The sequence below is a fragment of the Nymphalis io genome, chromosome 19, assembly GCF_905147045.1.
Source record: "Nymphalis io chromosome 19, ilAglIoxx1.1, whole genome shotgun sequence".
In the NCBI taxonomy this organism is placed as follows: Eukaryota; Metazoa; Arthropoda; class Insecta; order Lepidoptera; family Nymphalidae; genus Nymphalis; species Nymphalis io.
In genome coordinates, this window is record NC_065906.1 from 5144419 (window position 1) to 5165618 (window position 21200).

At 37.8% G+C, this 21200-nt stretch overlaps 1 protein-coding gene and 1 non-coding gene across 2 annotated transcripts; one reads left to right on the top strand and one right to left on the bottom strand.

Annotated features, from left to right (window-relative positions):
- The first annotated feature begins 1501 nt into the window (after positions 1–1501).
- On the top strand, positions 1502–19609 carry LOC126775789 (probable ATP-dependent RNA helicase spindle-E). Its single transcript, XM_050497878.1, has 26 exons — positions 1502–1814; positions 1986–2180; positions 2849–3070; positions 3671–3746; positions 3855–4144; positions 4349–4563; positions 4676–4854; positions 6255–6418; positions 7072–7239; positions 7989–8151; positions 8322–8449; positions 9065–9274; positions 9428–9657; positions 9748–9811; positions 9882–9973; positions 10194–10317; positions 10829–11044; positions 11179–11394; positions 12648–12773; positions 13297–13457; positions 14021–14140; positions 14653–14775; positions 15231–15378; positions 16766–16887; positions 17320–17544; positions 18416–19609. Exons 1-26 carry the CDS (start codon positions 1602–1604, stop codon positions 18552–18554), a joined length of 4329 nt encoding a protein of 1442 aa, XP_050353835.1. The 5' UTR covers positions 1502–1601; the 3' UTR covers positions 18555–19609.
- On the bottom strand, positions 5963–6034 carry Trnad-guc (transfer RNA aspartic acid (anticodon GUC)). The gene has a single exon. It is a non-coding gene; the product is annotated as a tRNA-Asp (tRNA).
- Positions 19610–21200: the final 1591 nt, after the last annotated feature.

Consider the following 21200-nt stretch of genomic DNA (forward strand, 5'->3'; position numbering starts at 1 on the left):
TGTAATAACAAAGTAGAAACTTGCTACGTTTCAGAACACATTCGTAAAATGTCAAAAAGTGAAGTATAACAGTTACAAGTATTATAACACACGCATCAAAATAGTATATCAACGTAAGCGAGTTTTTTTACATAATAGCATTGTTGTTATTACATGAAGTAACCAGTAGTTATATTATGTAAAATATAACATTATCACACAGTAATATTCATTACATTAATATTACTTATATATATATTCTTATTATTTTTATTAAATAACTTTATTGCACACTCAAATATATAGAATGAATTGTGAATATTTCTGTTATCGACCGGCCCTTGTTAGCCCCCATTGGTTCTTTACCAAAGATCAAACTCGGAATACGTCCTTAGTTTATACTTTACATAATTATGTGTATCTTCTATTTATCTTGCAAATGTAGGTTATTTTAGGTTGTGTATGTTACTCTTTGTAATGTTGGCTTTATTATTGCAATTATATTTAGCAATTATGAATTACGGTGTGAGGTTATAGCGTTTTTAATATAAGCTTTTTATGTACTTATTATAAATAAAAGGAAATATATTCATCATTATAAATATTTGTAAACTAAAACGAATTTTGTATAAGGTTTGTTCATAGTATAAAAGTAGTGATAGAAATGATATAAATAACTGGATTTGGTGAACTTAAATAAACGCCCCATGTTATAAATATAGGTACCTAATCATAAAAAATATCAGTTCTCCTTTAGTAAATGATCTGAATATTTTTGTTATGCCAAGTACGGTAAGAAATATATAAATGAATGATAAAAGTTGTTTCATTTAATTTAATGGTTTTTTTATTGGTTAATGATTTATATAATGAAATTCGCTGTTTTTGCGTAGAGGCGTGTCTGCATGCTCGGATACTAATGTGATCCACACGCCTGTAACATCTACGAATACATTGACTTCAGCTTTGTGGTCGCACAAAATCTGCACCACACGGAGAGCTTATTACGGAGCGGCCACCTTGGTCCAGAACATAAACGTTTTCACTATTCACTTCAATCCTTCCAGGTCATATTGCCTGTGTTTGCCCGCAATTCAGCTTTAACATGAATATATCAAATCGTATAGATATTCTAGCTACACAAAACATATATTTTTGAAAAAAATATTAACAATGATTCTGATTTCAAAGTAATTATAATAATTGCATTCATGTACAAAATTAAAACAATAATATTTTGTATTACTTCAATTCCTTATATATTTTATACAATACATATACAACAATACACCAATAAGGCAGTCGAAACAGTAATCTACACAACAACACTTTCCTTTTTATATTTCCTTTAATTCATGTTTTGCTTTTTAGAAAATAACCATTTTAATCGGCAGCTAGTGTCAAATGCTATACAGTCGTATAGCATTTGACACTAACATCTTAATGTATTATCATTATCTATGGTCAATAGTTTTCAAATACCATCAAATATCAACAATATATCGTCAGTCGTTACTGTCAAAACTTAATAGGAAAAAAAAAGCAGTTATTGATAAATGTTTATTGAAACACCCAGCAAAGTTTGTTTTTATTTTAAGAAGGGCTTTTATGGTTAATAAGCAATGGATGAATTTCGTGCATTTTTTAATAATCCTTGCCCATCCAGTGCTCAAGTAACAAAACTTAAAGGTCCACTTACTGGTGGGCTTCGTATCACGAAAAATGATACACTTAATGCATTAAATAGACGAGAAGAACACCGTCAATCCGTTGTCCTCAGTGGCACGGATTACGCTCGAGAAGTCAAGGAAAGAGAAACAGAAATGTATTTGAAGGTATATACTTATTATAAGTAAAGTTTATTTTATTAACAGTATGAATTTTAATAACAGTGTGTCTATAAATATGTCTTATGTATATCAGCCTTAACATTTTGAATATAAGATATGGAAATATTGAAATTAAAAATATTTTTATTGTGATGTTAATTTATTAAATTATTATAGAATGAAAGAGAGCGGGAGACATTCGAGAGTATGTCCGGAGGGCTAGATTCTCTGGAACAATTGTCATCGTGGGGAGCGTCTATGCAGAATGTTGAAATGTTAACGGACGTAGCTATGACGGAAGTCTATAACAAGTATTCTTTCCAGATGAGAGAGGATACAAAAAGCTTAGCCATACATGAATTTCATGACAATGTAAGTGTAATTAAAAATATAATTTCTGTATACTGGGGAATTTCTATATAGTGGAAGCATTCTATATTATGGGTTAAAATTATATTTACCAAATTTTACCAAATACCATACCAAAGTTTACCAAATAGTACAAAAGTGTGCCCAAGTATTAATGTTACCTTTAAAATGAACTAAAACTTTTTGTAAGGGAAACAGTATATGAATAAAATTCAGTATTTACACATTTTTTACTTTTAACTAAATTGATTAATAATAATAATATCCGGGGACATTTTTCACACACGGCCATCTGATCCCAAATTAAGCTTGTACAAAGCTTGTGCTATGGAAACCAGACAACTGATATACTACATATACTACTTTTCTTTTTGTAAATACATACTTATATAGATAATTATACCCAGACTCAGGACAAACAGACATGTTCATGCACACAAATGTCTGTCCTGGGTGGGAATCAAACCCACAACCTTCGGCGTGAAAGGCAAGTGTTCTACCAACCACGCCAACCGGCTCGTCGTCGTATATATATATATATATATATAGTTTTTGTCATTGTAAGTGTATACTACTGCCATAGACTTTACCAATGTATATTATTTAATATGTATTGCTCTCTTACATTAGATTTAAATTTGGCTTATAAAATATTTATTTTTTTACTATAGATTATGGACAGGATTAAGGCATTTCCAGTTGTCATAATAGAAGGTCCAACTGGATGTGGTAAAACAACCCAAGTGCCCCAATGGATACTTGATGATGCTTATAACAACCGGAAGCCCTGTAAGATTGTTGTGACACAACCTAGGAAAATAGCAGCTATATCTATTTCGAAAAGAGTGGCTCAAGAAAGAGGTTGGGATGTTGGTGGTGTTGTTGGTTATCAGGTTATTAATTATATATTTAACTAGCATAACTTGCAGACAATGTACTGCCTGTGCCTGTGTATATATAACAACTAGTTTCCAACGCCAGTTTCGCCCACATTTTATTAGGAGCAGGGTAGCTGTAAAAAAAATAGTCTATGTTCTTAGGGGTCAAGCTTGCTTCATATCAAATTTCATCAAAATTGCCATGAAAGCATAACAGACACAAGAGTTTCTTTCGCACAGTAAAGAGGATTGGTTTAATGGTATAGAAGTTGAAGTCCCATTTAGTTATTGAGTTACAACAAAGTGGATATCATAAAAGCCTACATGAAAAAGATACATATATGTGCTAACTTTCATGATGGTCCATCAAATAACGCATCAAAGTTCTCATATTAAATATACTCAAATTGTCCATTTAAGACCGATCAACTTTAACTGAACAAAAATTTAATTGGTAGGCCAAAGACACCTCTGCAGCTTAGGGTGACAAATTTGGAAAATATTCTACCACATTAGAATTATGTATAATGTATTTAAAATCTTTAATAGTATTTAGTACTTCGTATCTCAACAAGGAAACAACAATTGACTAATAAATTTTTTTTTTGTTGCTAGGTTGGCCTTGAAAACAGAACATCTAAAGATACAAGGATTAGCTATGTTACTACTGGGGTATTGTTACAAAAACTAGGTAAGGTATTGACAGTTTTTATGTAAACTATGTATTATCAGTAAAACAGTTACAAAATTATTTTTGAAATTTTAAGTGCAGTAGAGTAATATTCTTTTTTTTTTTCAGTATCTGCAAAGAATCTGAATGAATATACACATATAATTCTTGATGAGGTCCATGAACGAGGTCAAGAAATGGATTTTTTGTTAATAGTAGTTAAAAAATTACTATACACAGTGTCTCCAGGTGTCAAAGTAGTTCTTATGTCAGCCACATTTAATTGCAAAGCCTTTGCCGATTACTTCCTGATCCCTACACCTCGAGGATTTCAGATGTCATCCTGCTTAAAAGTTACAAATAAACAAACATTCACTGTTAAGACATTTTATTTGAATCATCTAAACAAGTTTGGTTCAGTAAGTTAATATCTGTTTAAATTATTTTCCTTATATTTATTTTTTATTTTTTAAATAAATTATGCATTATTTATGTTCAACATAAAATTTATTTTGAGACAGTTGATATTTTATATATCCTTTGCATTTTATTGGTTTCAATAAAAAAAATATAAGAACATTCCTCTATTTGTAGTATATTTAATACAAATAATATTTTTACAGATTCTTCAACAAGCGACACCGAAAAATGATGAACCAATTATCCTGCCAGATATGTACCACCTTGTAATTAAACTGGTAAATGCTTTTGAACTAATAGACAAGAAAGAAGAATATACAGAGAGGGAGGGAGCTGATCTGCCATCTGTGCTTATATTTCTTCCCGGTATACATGAAATTGAGGAGCTTTATTCTTGCCTGACAGATGTTGTATTAAGGTAATAACGAAAATATCCTCAGCTGTCACTTACTCTTGTTACATAAAATATAGAAATCTTTAAAATGTTTTTTTTTTATATACCTTTCTTCATAAGTGTACATTATTCTCAGGAGGAAACTAGCAGACGCAGAGTGCGCCTCTTATAAGTGGTGGGTATTACCACTACATTCCACAATAACAGCGGATGAACAAGTGAGGGTGTTCCAAAGAGCTCCTCCCGGACACCGCAAGATTATCCTTGCTACTAATATCGCTGAGAGTTCTATTACTGTACCTGACATTAAGTATGGTGAGTGTCTCATTAGCAACTGATAATAGGTTTTTATTAAACTAGTTATCATCCATATATTTAAAATAAATTTTAAAAAATTGGTACTGTGCCGTCAGCACATCGCCTTTTTAGTTGTAATCCATATTTGGCATGATGACGAAATCATAACAATTTCTCATTAGATTATTATAATGCATTAATCAGTCAGTACAGGGTACTCAAACAATTGTGACGTGTCTTGAATAAAAATATATAATTTCTTCGGTCTTTGAGTATTGGCTAGCCTCATACCTGGATCCGTCTCTGAATAATATACGCTTCAGTATCTTAAGATAGCCTACACGCCAAAGTACCAAAGAAAGAAAAGTTATCTACTCTATTGTAATTGAGTCAAAAAAATAGAAATGCGTATTGTATTTTGTAGTAATAAAAATATATTAGGAAATTAAAAATAAACATAATAAGCGTATAAGATAAATAAATATGTTTTGATGAAGTTCAACATACGTAGGCGGACGGGTAAATTGACCTCTTTATGGTAAGTGGCAACCACCGCCAATAAACATTGGCGCCAGAAGAAATATAAACATTTCTTTACTTTGCCAATGCACCACCAACCTTGGGAACTAAGATGTTATGTTCCTTGTGCCTGAAGTATCACTGGCTCTCTCACCCTTCCAATTGGAACACAACAATATTGACTATCGCTATTTGGCGGTAGAATATGAGATGCGTGGGTGGTATCTACCCAGATGGGCTTGCACAAAGTGTGTGGGCACATTCATTTTACGTGTTGGGCTTTGTGTATATTTTATTTTATCTTCTATCTTTGAGAAAGTAGTTGAAAGAATTTTTTTCTCTTCATGTATATTATAAATTTAAAACACCATCCAGCACTCAGAGTTTATCAATCGAGTACTTCTCAAACCATTTTGTTTTAATGTAATATTATGTGTTTTTAATAATAACTCACTATTTGCGTTGACAAAACAAAGGTAGGTAATATATTATGTTTTGTCCACACCACACACATATTTTCTCTTGTAGAAATGAAGTTTCATACTTTATATACAAAATATGTTTTCATTAATAAATGACAAATATTATTTATAAAAAAAAAAAGGTTCTCTCCGGCGGGGAATCGAACCCCGGTCTCCCGCGTGACAGGCGGGGATACTTACCACTATACTACCGAAGATGTTGTGACATAGTTGAATTTAATCATGTCATTCACAAGAGTAAATCTGGAGCAATAAGACAATGTTTTAATTTTACTTGAATGTATGTGTTACTGTAGTTACGCTGGCTCGCTCGCCCTTCAAACCGGAACACATCAATACTCTTAGTACCGTTTAGACCTACCTATAGGTCGGCCCAAAGCTTTACAACCTAGTAACTATTGTTGTATTTTTTTTCAGTCATAGATTTCTGTCTGATGAAAGTATTGGTAGCAGATCAAAACACGAACTTCACATCTCTTCGACTACAATGGGCATCTAAGACCAACTGCGAGCAACGAGCGGGGCGGGCGGGGAGAGTTCGAGACGGCCGAGTTTACAGACTTGTCACTGATAAGTTTTATGTAAGTTACGCGGTTTTTCTTGTCATTTAAGACTTTGTTACTAATCAGATATACATAAAGTAACAGCTTGAAAATGTTCCATTGCTAGTATAAAGCTCTCCGTTTTAGGAGAGGTTATATAGCTTACTCCACCAGGCTGCTACAATTGTGGACCCAAATGTGTGAGTTGGTGACACATGTGGCAGAATTCCATTGAAATTAGACACTTGCCGGTTTCCTAACGATGTTTTTTTTCACCGCCGAGTACTAGATGAATTATAAATACAAATTAAGCACGTGAAAATTCAGTGGTGCTTGCCTGGGTTTGAGCCCGGAACCATTGGTTACGATTTATGCGTTTACGTGTGTTTTTACAAAAAACACTAACTATTATTTTGATTTTTACTAGATAAATATATATTAGCACGTAAAGCCTGATCCTGCGCCTGAACTCTTCCCGGTCGTGTCGGATTGCCGTCCCATTGGATTATGAGAGCTAGAGAATAGAGAGTGCTCCTGTGTTTGCGCACACACTTGTGCACTATAATATCTTCTGCGCAATTGGCTAATCTCTCTTTACATTGGCCGCCGTGGCCAAAATCGCTCTGGAGGACCATAATATATTGTTGTTAAAATTATTGAAATAAGAGGAGTAATATTGAAATTTTTTTCAGGATAACTTTTCACAAGATTGCAAACCCGAAATGATTCGGTGTCCACTAGAGCGTCTCGTGTTATTGGCTAAGATATTGGACATGGGCACGCCCAGCAATATACTGGCTCTGGCCATGGATCCGCCGGATATGTCCAACATACATAGAACTATTCTTGTGCTTAAAGAGGTAAAATAATTGACAAAACCTTGGGCCGTAAGACAAAATGTAAGACCGTGTTAAGAATGAGTAATTACAGGCACAAGGGACACATTATCATCAGGTTTAGCAATTCCCCCTTGTTAAGCAGGCTGATAAATGTCAGCCTGCTTAACAATTTTAAAATAAAAAAATGTAAACAATACAACTAACTAGTTAACATTAATATATTTTTGGCCACCTTAGCCAAAATAGGTCAAGAGGATATCACTTATCTAGAAACTAGTATCGCGTATGGTCCTTTTTTAGAGAAGTCACGTACACATTGCTGAATATGAATGAATTACGAATTTCATATTTTTATTAATTAATTAATTTATTTAACACTATTGAACTACACAAATATATATTATACAAAAGGGCGTAAAGTCGAAAGCATTATTTACCAGCCAACCTTAAGGAGTCAAGGAAAGAACCGATGTAGGTGTGGTGGTTATAAATAGAAAAAAATATATACTTACGTTAATTTACGAGGTCGAATAACTGGGATTGGTCGAATGTATATACAATCTCTAAAACAAATATTATATTATGTGTTACGTCTTTATTTTTGTTCTCACAGGAAAAACGCATTTCTTTCACATGCGGTATGTGGTAAACTCTTCGGCGGCTATTGAACTGAAATGCTCGCCAAAAACCAGCAACCCTCTCCGCCCCTCACGGGCTCGTTTGCGCTACCGTGACGGCCATCTTATGTGACTCCTGATTGTTGTTGCAAGGTTGGTGCCCTGAAGAAGACGTTGGGTAACGAGTGGTGCGTGTCGGACGGTGACCTCACGTACTTGGGACGTGTGATGGCCAAACTGCCGCTCGACGTCAGGAGCTCCAAGCTCATTGTACTCGGATACATATTTGGATGTTTGGAGGAGAGTGTTATTATGGGTAGGAAATAAGACTATTTAGATTAACATCCCTAAAAACCAATAAATTTTACCATTTGATTTTAGAAAACACAACTTTCTCGTGAGTTCCTCTATCGAAGAATGATATTATTTTTGTGCAAATAGATAGACTGAATGAGCTCGTGTAAAATTGTAGAACATTTTTTTCAGCTGCTGGAATGACTGTGAAGAATGTGTTCAGTAGCCCTTTCCGAGAACGTCTCAACGCTTACAACTCGAAGTTAACCTGGGCTGATGGTTCTACAAGTGATTGCATCGCACTACTTAATGTTTATAAGGTTTTTTTTTTTTTTATAGAATAGGAAGGCGGACGAGCATATGGGCCACCTGATGGTAAGTGGTCACCAACGCTCTTAGACATTGGCATTGTAAGAAATGTCAACCATCGCTTACATATCCAATGCGCCACCAACCTTGGGAACTAAGATTTTATGTCCCTTGTGCCTGTAATTACACTGGCTCACTCACCCTTCAAACCGGAACACAACAATATCAAGTATTGCTGTTTTGCGGTAGAATATCTGATGAGTGGGTGGTACCTACCCAGACGAGCTTGCACAAAGCTCTACCACCAGTAATATAATTTTATTATACTTTTAAATCCGTACTGGACTGTATTAAAGACAAAAAAAATTTTGCTAGTTAAAAGCCTGCTAGAATTCATTTTAAATATCTTTTTACAAGATTTAAACCAGTAAATAATGATAACTTTTTTTAGCTCTAGGCAAAAACAGACATAAAAAATCCCGCCTTTTAAAATGAATGTCTTATAAATTTAAAAGATCGTTTTATGTTATATTTATAACTAATACAATGGCGCTTTGTTGTTATGATTACTAAATACTGAGACATACTCATCAAATCTATTAATATCAACAATATATATTCCGTAGGTCTGGAACCATCTCCGTCAGCAAAAGTACTTCAAACAGCAAGACACTAATGAGGTCCAATGGGCTCGACGTTTCTACGTCCAAGTACGAGCTCTGAGGGAGTTGGATGATATGGTTCGCGAATTGCGTCAGAGACTCTCCAGAGAAGGCATCGAGGCTTCCAAGGGGAACTCTCCGTGGAACAAACATGAGTTGCCGCTAGTGCTCAAGGTAATGTTACAATAGATATACTAATAGAAGAGAGTGCCACAAACATAATATAATGCACACTATAACAGATTATAAACATTTTAAAAATAACTCTTTTACTATATTTAAAAAACGAAAAAAAGTTTTGAGTTAAACATTATAAACACCCAACAGGTCATAATAGCGGGCGCGTTCTACCCGCAATACTTCGTGCAAGTGACGACGGACGAGGCCCGCGAGCGGGACGCCGTGCGCGCGCTGGGCGGGCTGGACCCGCGCCGCTCCGTGTACCTGCGGGGCTTCCCCGACGGGCAGCCCGGGCGCGTGTACGCCGCCGCCGTGCGCAGTGTCGTGCGCCAGCACCTCGGAGACGAGCCCAGGGTCACCTTCGACAGGAACAGCCGGTAACTCGCAGACCTTGCCTCGGAAGTTTAATAAATTTTAAGAAAAATATCATAAATTTATTTAACGTTATTTGTTGTTTTTTTTTTCAGAAAAGTTTACTTAACATTCAACGATAATAATCCAAATGTAAAAAACGATCAAAATTCAGGCGGTGTAAGTATAGTATCGTTTTGTTCATTTTACAAGATCAAAACAGTTGTCTAACTTTCATAATGTTTTCTAGGATCCCACGATTCCCGGACAAGTTGTGTTGTCGGTATACAAAGCGGTTAAAGCGAGACAGTTAAAAATAGATTTCAGAATTCCTTTACTACCGTAAGTATTTTTTTTTTGTTTTTATTTAATCATGCTTAGGCTTAGCATGTTCGCAAGGTGGCGAATTGTTTATCTCAAGTCTGCCTACCTATGTTAAATAATGCACACAAGCTTAATTCTTGTTAATGTCTAAAACTGTTATAATAATAATATCAGTCATTAAGGGTATAATCAACATTTTTGTTATAGTGGCATTATAGAACATTTCTATTTGTTTCAGAATCGAAAAGGCAAACGCTCTCGCTGAAGCGATGGAAGAAGAAAAAGCAAGTGTGGATATGAATAAGATGGTTCCCCGTCTTCCGGACATAGATGATACACATTTCCCCTTAAAAATATCTCAAGTCAGTAACAAAGTTTCTTCGTCTACTCTGCACCTACACCAATATTATTGGTATTATTTTGTTTATGGCAGAAGTTGGCATTTTTATTTTATTTTATTTTTATAGTATTAGTACGCGAACGAGCATATGGCTCACCTGATGGTAAGTGGTCACCAAACGCCCATAGACATTGGCATTATAAGAAATGTTAACCATCGCTTACATCGCTAATGCGCCACCAACCTTGGGAACTAAGATGTTATGTCCCTTGTGCCTGTAATATCACTGGCTCACTCACCCTTCAAACCGGAACACAACAATACCAAGTACTGCTGTTTTGCAGTAGAATATCTGATGAGTGAGTGGTACCTACCCAGATGAGCTTACACAAAGCTCTAACACCAGTAAACATCATAGACAACTGCCCTTTAATATTGCAATTTCTTTAATTTTAAAGAAATTGCAATATTATAAGAAATTGAAATATACCATATACTAGTTTAAAACTAATACGATGACACATCGTTACCAGATGATCGACATCGGCAAGTTCTGGGTGCAGTACGACGACGAGTCGACTGCGTCCGAGTTGCGGGAGATACAGACGACACTCAACCGCAAGCAGCTGCTCGTCTACGCCGAAGTGCCGCACCTCGACGCGCTCGTGGCCGCGCCCTACGCCGACAGCAGCGGCACGCAGCTGTTCCGCGCACGTGTCACCGCGCTGCTGCCCAAGGACATGCTCGAGGTGAGTGTTTCTAGGAGGACTAAAATATGTTCAATATTTGAATTGTTTGTTTGTGATGTATAATCATTTCAAAATTTTACAAAACAGTCTTATATGCTAAATATGTATTTTTTACGATAACTGTTCACTTTTAGGTGTTCTACATAGACTACGGCTCCGTGGGGCGCGTGGGCTCGTGCAGCCTGCGTGAGTTGCCGGCCGGCCCGTGTTGTACCGTCCCGCCGCTAGCCATGCGCTGTGCGTTGATGGGCGTCGCTCCCGCGCCGCTGCTGCACGCGCACGCGCACTGGACGCCCGCCGCGCAGAGACTGTTCACCGAGCTGGTGGCGCGCGGCCGGCTGCTGGCCAAGGTGAGTGTCGCCCCCTGCGCACGCGCACTGGACGCCCGCCGCGCAGCGACTGTTCACCGAGCTGGTGGCGCGCGGCCGGCTGCTGGCCAAGGTGAGTGTCGCCCCCTGCGCACGCGCACTGGACGCCCGCCGCGCAGCGACTGTTCACCGAGCTGGTGGCGCGCGGCCGGCTGCTGGCCAAGGTGAGTGTCGCCCCCTGCGCACGCGCACTGGACGCCCGCCGCGCAGCGACTGTTCACCGAGCTGGTGGCGCGCGGCCGGCTGCTGGCCAAGGTGAGTGTCGCCCCCTGCGCACGCGCACTGGACGCCCGCCGCGCAGCGACTGTTCACCGAGCTGGTGGCGCGCGGCCGGCTGCTGGCCAAGGTGAGTGTCGCCCCCTGCGCACGCGCACTGGACGCCCGCCGCGCAGCGACTGTTCACCGAGCTGGTGGCGCGCGGCCGGCTGCTGGCCAAGGTGAGTGTCGCCCCCTGCGCACGCGCACTGGACGCCCGCCGCGCAGCGACTGTTCACCGAGCTGGTGGCGCGCGGCCGGCTGCTGGCCAAGGTGAGTGTCGCCCCCTGCGCACGCGCACTGGACGCCCGCCGCGCAGCGACTGTTCACCGAGCTGGTGGCGCGCGGCCGGCTGCTGGCCAAGGTGAGTGTCGCCCCCTGCGCACGCGCACTGGACGCCCGCCGCGCAGCGACTGTTCACCGAGCTGGTGGCGCGCGGCCGGCTGCTGGCCAAGGTGAGTGTCGCCCCCTGCGCACGCGCACTGGACGCCCGCCGCGCAGCGACTGTTCACCGAGCTGGTGGCGCGCGGCCGGCTGCTGGCCAAGGTGAGTGTCGCCCCCTGCGCACGCGCACTGGACGCCCGCCGCGCAGCGACTGTTCACCGAGCTGGTGGCGCGCGGCCGGCTGCTGGCCAAGGTGAGTGTCGCCCCCTGCGCACGCGCACTGGACGCCCGCCGCGCAGCGACTGTTCACCGAGCTGGTGGCGCGCGGCCGGCTGCTGGCCAAGGTGAGTGTCGCCCCCTGCGCACGCGCACTGGACGCCCGCCGCGCAGCGACTGTTCACCGAGCTGGTGGCGCGCGGCCGGCTGCTGGCCAAGGTGAGTGTGCGAAGGGCACCCACACGTTGAATGTTCATTGAATTTGATATAAGCATACACGCTCGCAAGAATATAACTCCCTAAATAAGCGATCTTTTCATCATTACTTATCATATTTTTCTTTCTGGATTTTGAGGAAAAAACATTTTGTATTTTTTTAGATCTACTCGGTGGCTCATGGTATTGTCTCTATCGAACTTTTAGCCGAAGGGGGAAAGTTGAATATCAACAAGGAGTTATTGGACAAGGGTTTCGCTATAACCTGCGAAGAGAGCTATGATTCGAAGGTTAGCGATTTTTTCATTATTCGATTTAGAATACTTCCGTTACAGATTTCGTTTTTATTAAATATTACAGTATATATGTCGCTAGAAATAAAAATATAGATGCACATGAAACAACATAAATTGGGTCAATATAATAGATTTACTAAGAGCACAGACAAAACATCTGAGAACATTATACTATTTGGGAAATACATGTATATATATTGCATTAACTGGTGGTAGAGCTTTCTGCAAGCTCGTCTGGGTAGGTACCAACCACTCATCAGATATTCTACCGCAAAACAGCAGTACTTGGTATTGTTGTATTCCGGTTTGAAGGGTGAGTGAGCCAGTGTAATTACAGGCACAAGGGACATCTTAGTTTCCAAGGTTACTGGCGCATTGGTGACATAATCGATGGTTAACATTTCTTACAATGCCAATGTCTATGGACGTGGGTGACCACTTACCACTAGGTGGCCCACATGCCTCACCGCCTTCCTATTCTTTAAAAAAAAAAATATTTTTATTGTATTTTTTACAGTTGAATCACGATCTGAGGCAGACGGCAACTGAATTGAATATGGCACAAAAGCGCGCCTACAATAAGGAGCAGACGGAACTCGCTTTCAATCGACTACGAGAAATGGAGGCTCCTAGTTATAAGGAGTGCATATCGGACGTGTGCCTTAAAGGACCTGACAGGTTATATATTAAGTATAAAATATTTAACACCGTACAACGCGCGAACTAGTGGCTTTTTTTTTTATAGAATAGGAAGGTGGACGAGCATATGGGCCACCTGATGGTAAGTGGTCACCAAACGCCCTTAGACATTGGCATTCTAAGAAATGTCAACCATCGCTTATAGCCAATGCGCCACCAACCTTGGGAACTAAGATTTTATGTCCCTTGTGCCTGTAATTACACTGGCTCACTCACCCTTCAAACCGGAACACAACAATATCAAGTATTGCTGTTTTGCGGTAGAATATCTGATGAGTGGGTGGTACCTATCCAGACGAGCTTGCACAAAGCCCTACCACCAGTAAAGTTTAGTTGAACCCTAGTTATAAGGCTAGTTTATGTTGAACCCCAGGTTCGAATCCCGTAATAGTTTTCATCAATAAGTATATGTATTATGTTCTGTGCTTTCATTTATGTGCTTTTGCAATTTAAGCTTCGTTTACTATCTTATATAAGTTATGTTTGAAAATAATCTAAAATGTGTTATTTCGTAATAAATACGTAATGTATTATCTGTTCAGTCCGCTGGAGTCGACTCTGCACAACTTAATGTATGCGAGTCGTGACAAGCAAGTATGCGTGGAGTGGAACTCGATCAACTCCGTGCTCCTCGATACGGAGCCACAGGAGGTGTACGAAAGGTAGTTATTTTTGTAATCTGATTTAATTTGTATTAATTTTTTGGAATAACAGACTTGGGTTCTTTGCCTTTCTCCCTACTGACCTTGGAAGCGTTACCGGGGGGAAAGGGTGACTACCGAGAAGAAAGTCAGATCTTACTCTATATTTTAAATTCCGAGATCCAATATACATTTCGCAGATATAACGTTAGCACCATTTAAAAACTTGTTTCTTCATTAAAAATTTGCAAAACAATATTACTTCCTGTTACATTATTTTCTTAAGAATCCAACTCAGTTTTGATTAATGATGTTGACACATTGCTTTTAAACGTGACATTCAGGTGGTTTCTGACAGTCATTTTATCATCTTATTTCAATGTTAAGCAAAAATAGTACAATAGCAGATACACACAATACAAGATACACGAAAATTTGGATGGAGATTTGTATAATATCTCTTGTGCAGGTAGCTTATTGTATGCAGGTATTCTTGAGGTCGATCGAGTCATCATCATCCCTATTTGTTTTAGGCTATTGGTAGCAGCCGAGGTTGGTCAGAATGAAATAAGCAGTAAGCTGACACTGCGTCATACAACACTGATGCCAAACATACGGGGTCTTCCCGCGATCATCGCGCTTCTGTTCTGTCCCGAGTGAGTTATAACTAATCATACATTTAGGGATATGTGGAATGTTATATATTTATTTACCTGAAAAAGATTCTACTATCTTCATTATACTTATATTCGAATATTTTAGCAGAAGTTGAATTATTGAAGCGATTGCATTTCAAATATATTATAATCTAAAGATTCGTCAAGTACTATCATATTCAAAAGTATTTTTTATTTTATTCATTAAAGAAAACATTTTGTTGAAGCTGTCCATCTTCATATTTTGTATAATTACATTTTTGTTTATTTGTATAGGTTGTTTATTTTTATGGAACGCTAAATTAGTGATCAATAGTTTTGAGGTGGGTGGTGGACAATTGTAAAAGTTTATTATTTTGCACTGTCATATTTTCTATGATATTTCGTCCACAGCGTAAATGCTACTAAACAAAAGAATGTTCCATTATGCTCGTATAACGCCCCGCCGTCCTCAGAGCGGAGCTGCGGCGCGACGCGGGCGGCTCGCGCTACGTGAGCGTGCTGTGCGGGCTGGGCAGCGACGCCGCCGGCGCGCCGCGCTTCCCCGAGCACGACCTGCTCGTCGACATCGACGCCGACCTCGCCGTCGACGACATCGGCCTCGTGAGTGACGCGCGCACGCACACACGCACACCACACACGCACGTACGCACACCACACACGCACTCAACATCAATGGCCGACTTCGAGGCCGACGCCACTCTTCTTAGGAATGCATTTTGCTGGTCACGTGACATCCGGATTTTTCGTGCTCTATTGGTAGATACAAAAATATTGAGAAATATTCCTTTAGTCGACTCTTGCGACACCTACGAGTTTACTCGAGTTGTTCTATTTTACTCGGTCGGAACCACCCCTACTTTATGCAGTTACCCATAATCAAGCATTTTTAGAAAATTATATAAATAATAGGGCGGCGATCGGTGATATTAATGTTTTTAATGAAAATTAATATATCTATTGTAGCAAAAGTAAATCGCTTAACCCAAATCCGAAATCTTCGTTATATTTAAATATTCCTTGAACTTCGCTTTGCAGATATATCCACCATCTCTTCCGAAAGGAAACTAACTACGCCCTCGTAAAAATCTCTATTTAATACAGATATTATTTACAGTCGAGAACATTATTGAAGTAACAAACGAAACTCGACTTACGCGTATATTTATTAAAGTCTATTTAATTTTAGTTTGCACGTTTAATAGTCACTGAACTGTCCCGAATTACATGTTGAACATTTTAATAAGATTCTAGATTTTTCTCCATCGAGCTTTAGAATGTATTAAAACTTTAGAAGCGTTTTTACCGATAGCTGATGAATGCTGTGATAATAAGATTTTGCTGTTGTAACAATAGTAATATCAATTTAATATCAACATTCCGAAACATTGGTAGCTTTGTTTATTAATTATTTGATTGTATAACTAGTTAAAGTCCGCGGATTCGCCCGCGTGTGTAGAGAGAGAGGGAGGTTCTAAGTATTCTATACCATTTTCTGTATCCATGACAACGTGTATGTAAAATTTCATGTTGATCAGATGAGTAGTAGGGTGAAAGTGTAGCAAAGAAACAAACTCATCAACTTAAGCATTTATAACATTAGTAAGGATATTAACTTAAATATAGTAAAATGTATTTATAGTCAAATATATAACATCCGAGATGGCCCAGTGGTAAGAACGCGTGTATCTTAACCGATGATCGTGTGTTCAAACCTGGGCAAGTACCACTGAATTTTTAAGTGCTTAAATTTGTTATTATAATTCATCTCGTGCATGACGGTGAAGGAAAACATTGTGAGGAAACCTGCATGTGTCGAATTTCACTGAAATTCTGCCACATGTGTATTCCACCAACCCGCATTGGAGCAGCGTGGTGGAATAAGCTCCAAACCTTCTCCTCAAAAAAGGAAAGGAGTTCTTAGCCCAGCAGTGGGATATTCACAGGCTATTACCGTACTGTATATGTATTGATTTTTCCTATAATACAGATCAATCATATTCGTTATCTAATGGACTATATGATGTACTGCAACGATGGTCAAGACATCCCTTCGTGTGATGATGACTTCAGGCCGAACGTACCGAAGTTCATACGAGACGATTTGATGCAGTGAGTGACATTAGATGACAATATTGAGTTACATTATAACAGGGAAATTAAATAATTATTCTATATGTATATATAATAAACTAGTTTTCGTCCGCTGCTTCGCCTGCGTGTTACGGGGTGGGCACGTTTTAGGTAAAACGAAGTAGCTTATGGCCTTTCTGATATATCATCACCATAGCTTGCTTCTAGCGAAATTTAATCAAAATAGATTTAGTGGATACTGTGGAGTTACTTTCGCATTTATAATATTAGTATAAATGAACCACTTTCAATATTCTTACTATAATTATTTGAATGTTCAAGTTTTCATACCATATTGCTAAGTCGGCATTACATTCAAATTATATTATATTCAAATTAAACACGTGTTGTGATGTTTTTTTTATTTATAAAACTAACCAATAAGAGCTATTAATAAATGTATACACGCAGGCTACTGTTAAAACGTCGTAAGCACCGCGAACCACAAACCGTTGTTAACGCGTGGGAATGGAAGTCGATCCCCGAAGAAGAAGTGCTGGAGATAACTATCCCGGATATGGTGGAGAGAGCCGTGGTGTATCCACTGCATGCGCCCTTAGAACTGTACCCGGTGTCCAGGGATAAACTCCTGGCTCTAAAACGGGACAACGATGAGCTTAAAATGCTCGTCAGTAGGTAAAAACTTGTATAATGTTTTTATATTTGATTTAATTTTTTTTTAATAAATATTTTATAAATCATCATTTGTTAAGGAACTACTCGATTGCTTGAATTTTTTTAAACATAAGTTAAATCAAATTAAGCTTAGCAAAAAGTTTTAAATAGATCTGTGGCGAAACTATGACAAATCAAATTAAGAGCTACACAATAATTTAATTAAAGCTATAGTTAAAATATATATGATTGCCTGAGGGTTACAGCTATGTTGTACTGTTTTATTTTTATTATATAGAATAGGTAGGCGGACGAGCATATGGGCCACCTGATGGTAAGTGGTCACCAGCGGCCATAGACATTGGTATTATAGTAAACAGTGACAGTTAATGTCCCACTGCTGGGCTAAGGCCTCCTCTCCCTTTCGAGGAGAAGGTATGGAGCTTAATCCAACACGCTGCTCCAATGCGGATTGGTAGAAAACACATGTGGCAGAATTACAATGAAATTAGACACATGCAAGTTTCCTCACGATGTTTTCCTTCACCGTCAAGCACGAGATGAATTATAAACACAAATTAAGCACATAGACATTGGTATTGTAAGAAATGTTAACCATCGCTTATCTTCAATGCGCCATCAATCTTGGAAACTAAGATGTTATGTCCCATGTGCCTGTAATGACACTGGCTTACTGTCCTTTCAAACCGGAACACAACAATACCAAATACCGCTTTTTGCTTTTTGCGTTTTGCGGTAGAACATTTGATGAGTGGGTGGTACTCAGACGAGCTTGCACAGAGCTCTACCACGAGTGTATATATGTGATTGTACCCTTATTTTTTCAAATGTATATGCACAATAGATTATTAATATTTTTATATTTTTCCAGGACACTACTCGCATCAAACTCGGATCTCGTCTGCAAGCTGTGTGGGACAATTCCGATGCCAACGCACGCTATGCGCATACATCTCTGTTCCAATGCGCACCTGGAGAAAGAGGAGGATTTCCGCCTCGTACAATCGTAGACAATGTATTTATATGACACACTGTAAACATATAAAATAATATTAATTCGTGTTTATAATATATGACACATTCCTTCTGATAGTACAAAACGTTATTGTTAGAAAAAATAATTTTATATAAGATAATCAAATACGACAATGTTAACATCAACATTTATAAGCGATTGTGAAAGCGTTTCGTTTCTATCGAATATTAATTATATGTAGTCAAAGCCAAAGTGTTATTTAAGTTCGTTTTTCGGTAGAATTTATAATTCTCATATTTAGATCTGCTTCTTTTATAGAATACATAAATATACCTCAACAGGGTTCCTAGTTATATTTTCTTACTATCTAAATATTTTTTTAGATAAGATTTTTCTCTGTCGTGTAATCGAGTAAATAAGTTGATGAGTGTTTTTATATTTTTTTAAAATTATTAATAAGTGATTTCTGATATATGACTATTAGACCACGTTTACACTTAGCCACTTCACTAAATTTGAAAGTAAATTTTATTATTAAACATAAACGGCTTTACTTATAAATTTTAGGGGTGATTTGATAAACAATATAGTGTCTTCTTCTTACGAAACTCAAATCAATAATGACAGAAAGAGAGATATCATTACCTTTTAATATCAAACATCCAACAACGATAACTTGGCATACTTATTTCTCAAAAACACTTACTGCAGCATCAGAGGTATTTGTTTAGTATTTATACACAATCACTAAGCTTAAGTGATCTGACAGGACTAGTAATATTGCTGTCCCTTTTTTATGTATATTGTTAAAAAGGATAGCAATATTTTAGCCCTGTCATAAGTAACTTTCTCATGTATATTGTTAAAAAAGGATAGCAATATACACTAAGTCCTGCTCTGCAGTAAGTAATTTTGAGAATAAGAGAATAGGTGCCTGTGTTATGCCAAAGGCTGGCATGGCATGGTATCACTGCTACACTAGTGAGCTGAATGTTTGTTTGGTATGATATCATTCGACTTTATATTGTTACTTTAAAGTATTTTGATATTCATGAAACTTATTTGATAAGAAATAAATTGATTGACATACGCTGTGTTTAATTTGCTAGTACATTACTCCCTCTCTGAATTTTAGGCTGACAGTTGTTTGTAGTGTAGCTGAATAGTCTTTTTTTGTTTTCGATATTTTAATAGCAAAACATCACCCATGCAACCGCCCTCAACAATCAATCGTGAGTACGAAAAATGAATTTACCATCGGTTGTGATGGCGATCGGATATATATCTTTTACTGTTTACCCGGCATTTAGGCCAGCAACGCCTATAAGACATCCGGTGTACATTGGCCGTGGTAGTCATTTTCAGGCGAGACTTGCCCGTTTGCCCCCAAAACAAAAAATAACGTGTAATTATTTTTACTTACATTTTTATTTATGTATCCAGCATGAAAAAAGTACGAGCTTTAACCTTATTAGACCTATACCTTTTTAAGTTTACAGAGAAACTGGGTGAGTAACCGGTTAGTTATCCAAAAGATCTTTACTGAGAATAGCTGTCATGTACAAGACCGTTGAAGTGCTTACCAGGACGTTACTTTAAACGGAGAATTATCTTGCTTTCCCATTGTGTTAACCGTGAAATAGTTGTTATAAAGATTATGATTATGATTACTTATGGGTGCTTTTGATATTGTAACTTTTGTGACTTTGCGCAAATAAAAACGTAATTTAATTAAGGTGAATAGTTTTTAATTTTTTGTACGGTAACAAATTGTCTTTGATAATGTTTCTCCTGGTCGATTTCACGAGGGAAACTATTTAACTGTGCAAGATATGTTATAGTGTACAACTGTGCAAACAGAAGTATCGCAATCGCATAATGCTATGCGATGGCAAAAACGAATGCTGGTTGCTGATGCGACAGCTCATCGTCTTCTGAGGCACACCAATTTTCGTTTTCAACGAAAAACCCCATTAACTTTTATGAGTCGGATTTGGGTATTTAACTCAAAACTTTGGTATCCATATAAGCTACACCAACGTTTCATTTTAGTGCAATAAACTTCATCAATTACTAATAAATTATTAGATATAAATCAGATAAAATTCGTACTAAAATAACATTTTAATTCGATTCAATAATTGCATACCTAACTAATAACGGCGGTAAATCTTTGCCTTTTTTAAGCTAATGTGAATTTAAAATTTGTAATTCTATACATAAATATAAATTATCTAAAAGACCTTGAGTACATAGGTGCTACATGACTTATATATATATATATATATATATATATATATATATATATATATATATATATAGTCCTCAATCCAAATTCGCATTAAGAATAATTTAAATATATTTTTTTTCTCACGAAGGTGTTTAATGATTTGTGTGAGCTAGTTAATTAATAAACCATTTTATCTGAATACATACTTTACGTACATTTAAGTTAAACGATTAAATATGTTTGGATATTTATATATATATTACTTAGTTATTTCCATAACAAAAATATACTTTCTAGCACTAGACATCTAACATTTTACATTTTACGGTGTAACATTACTTCTTAAACTAACACTATACTAATAAAAGGACGAAAGTGTGGGTAAATACGTAAAATGATCAAAATATTTGTACAACTGGCGAAACCAGTTTACCGCGATTTCTGTTACTG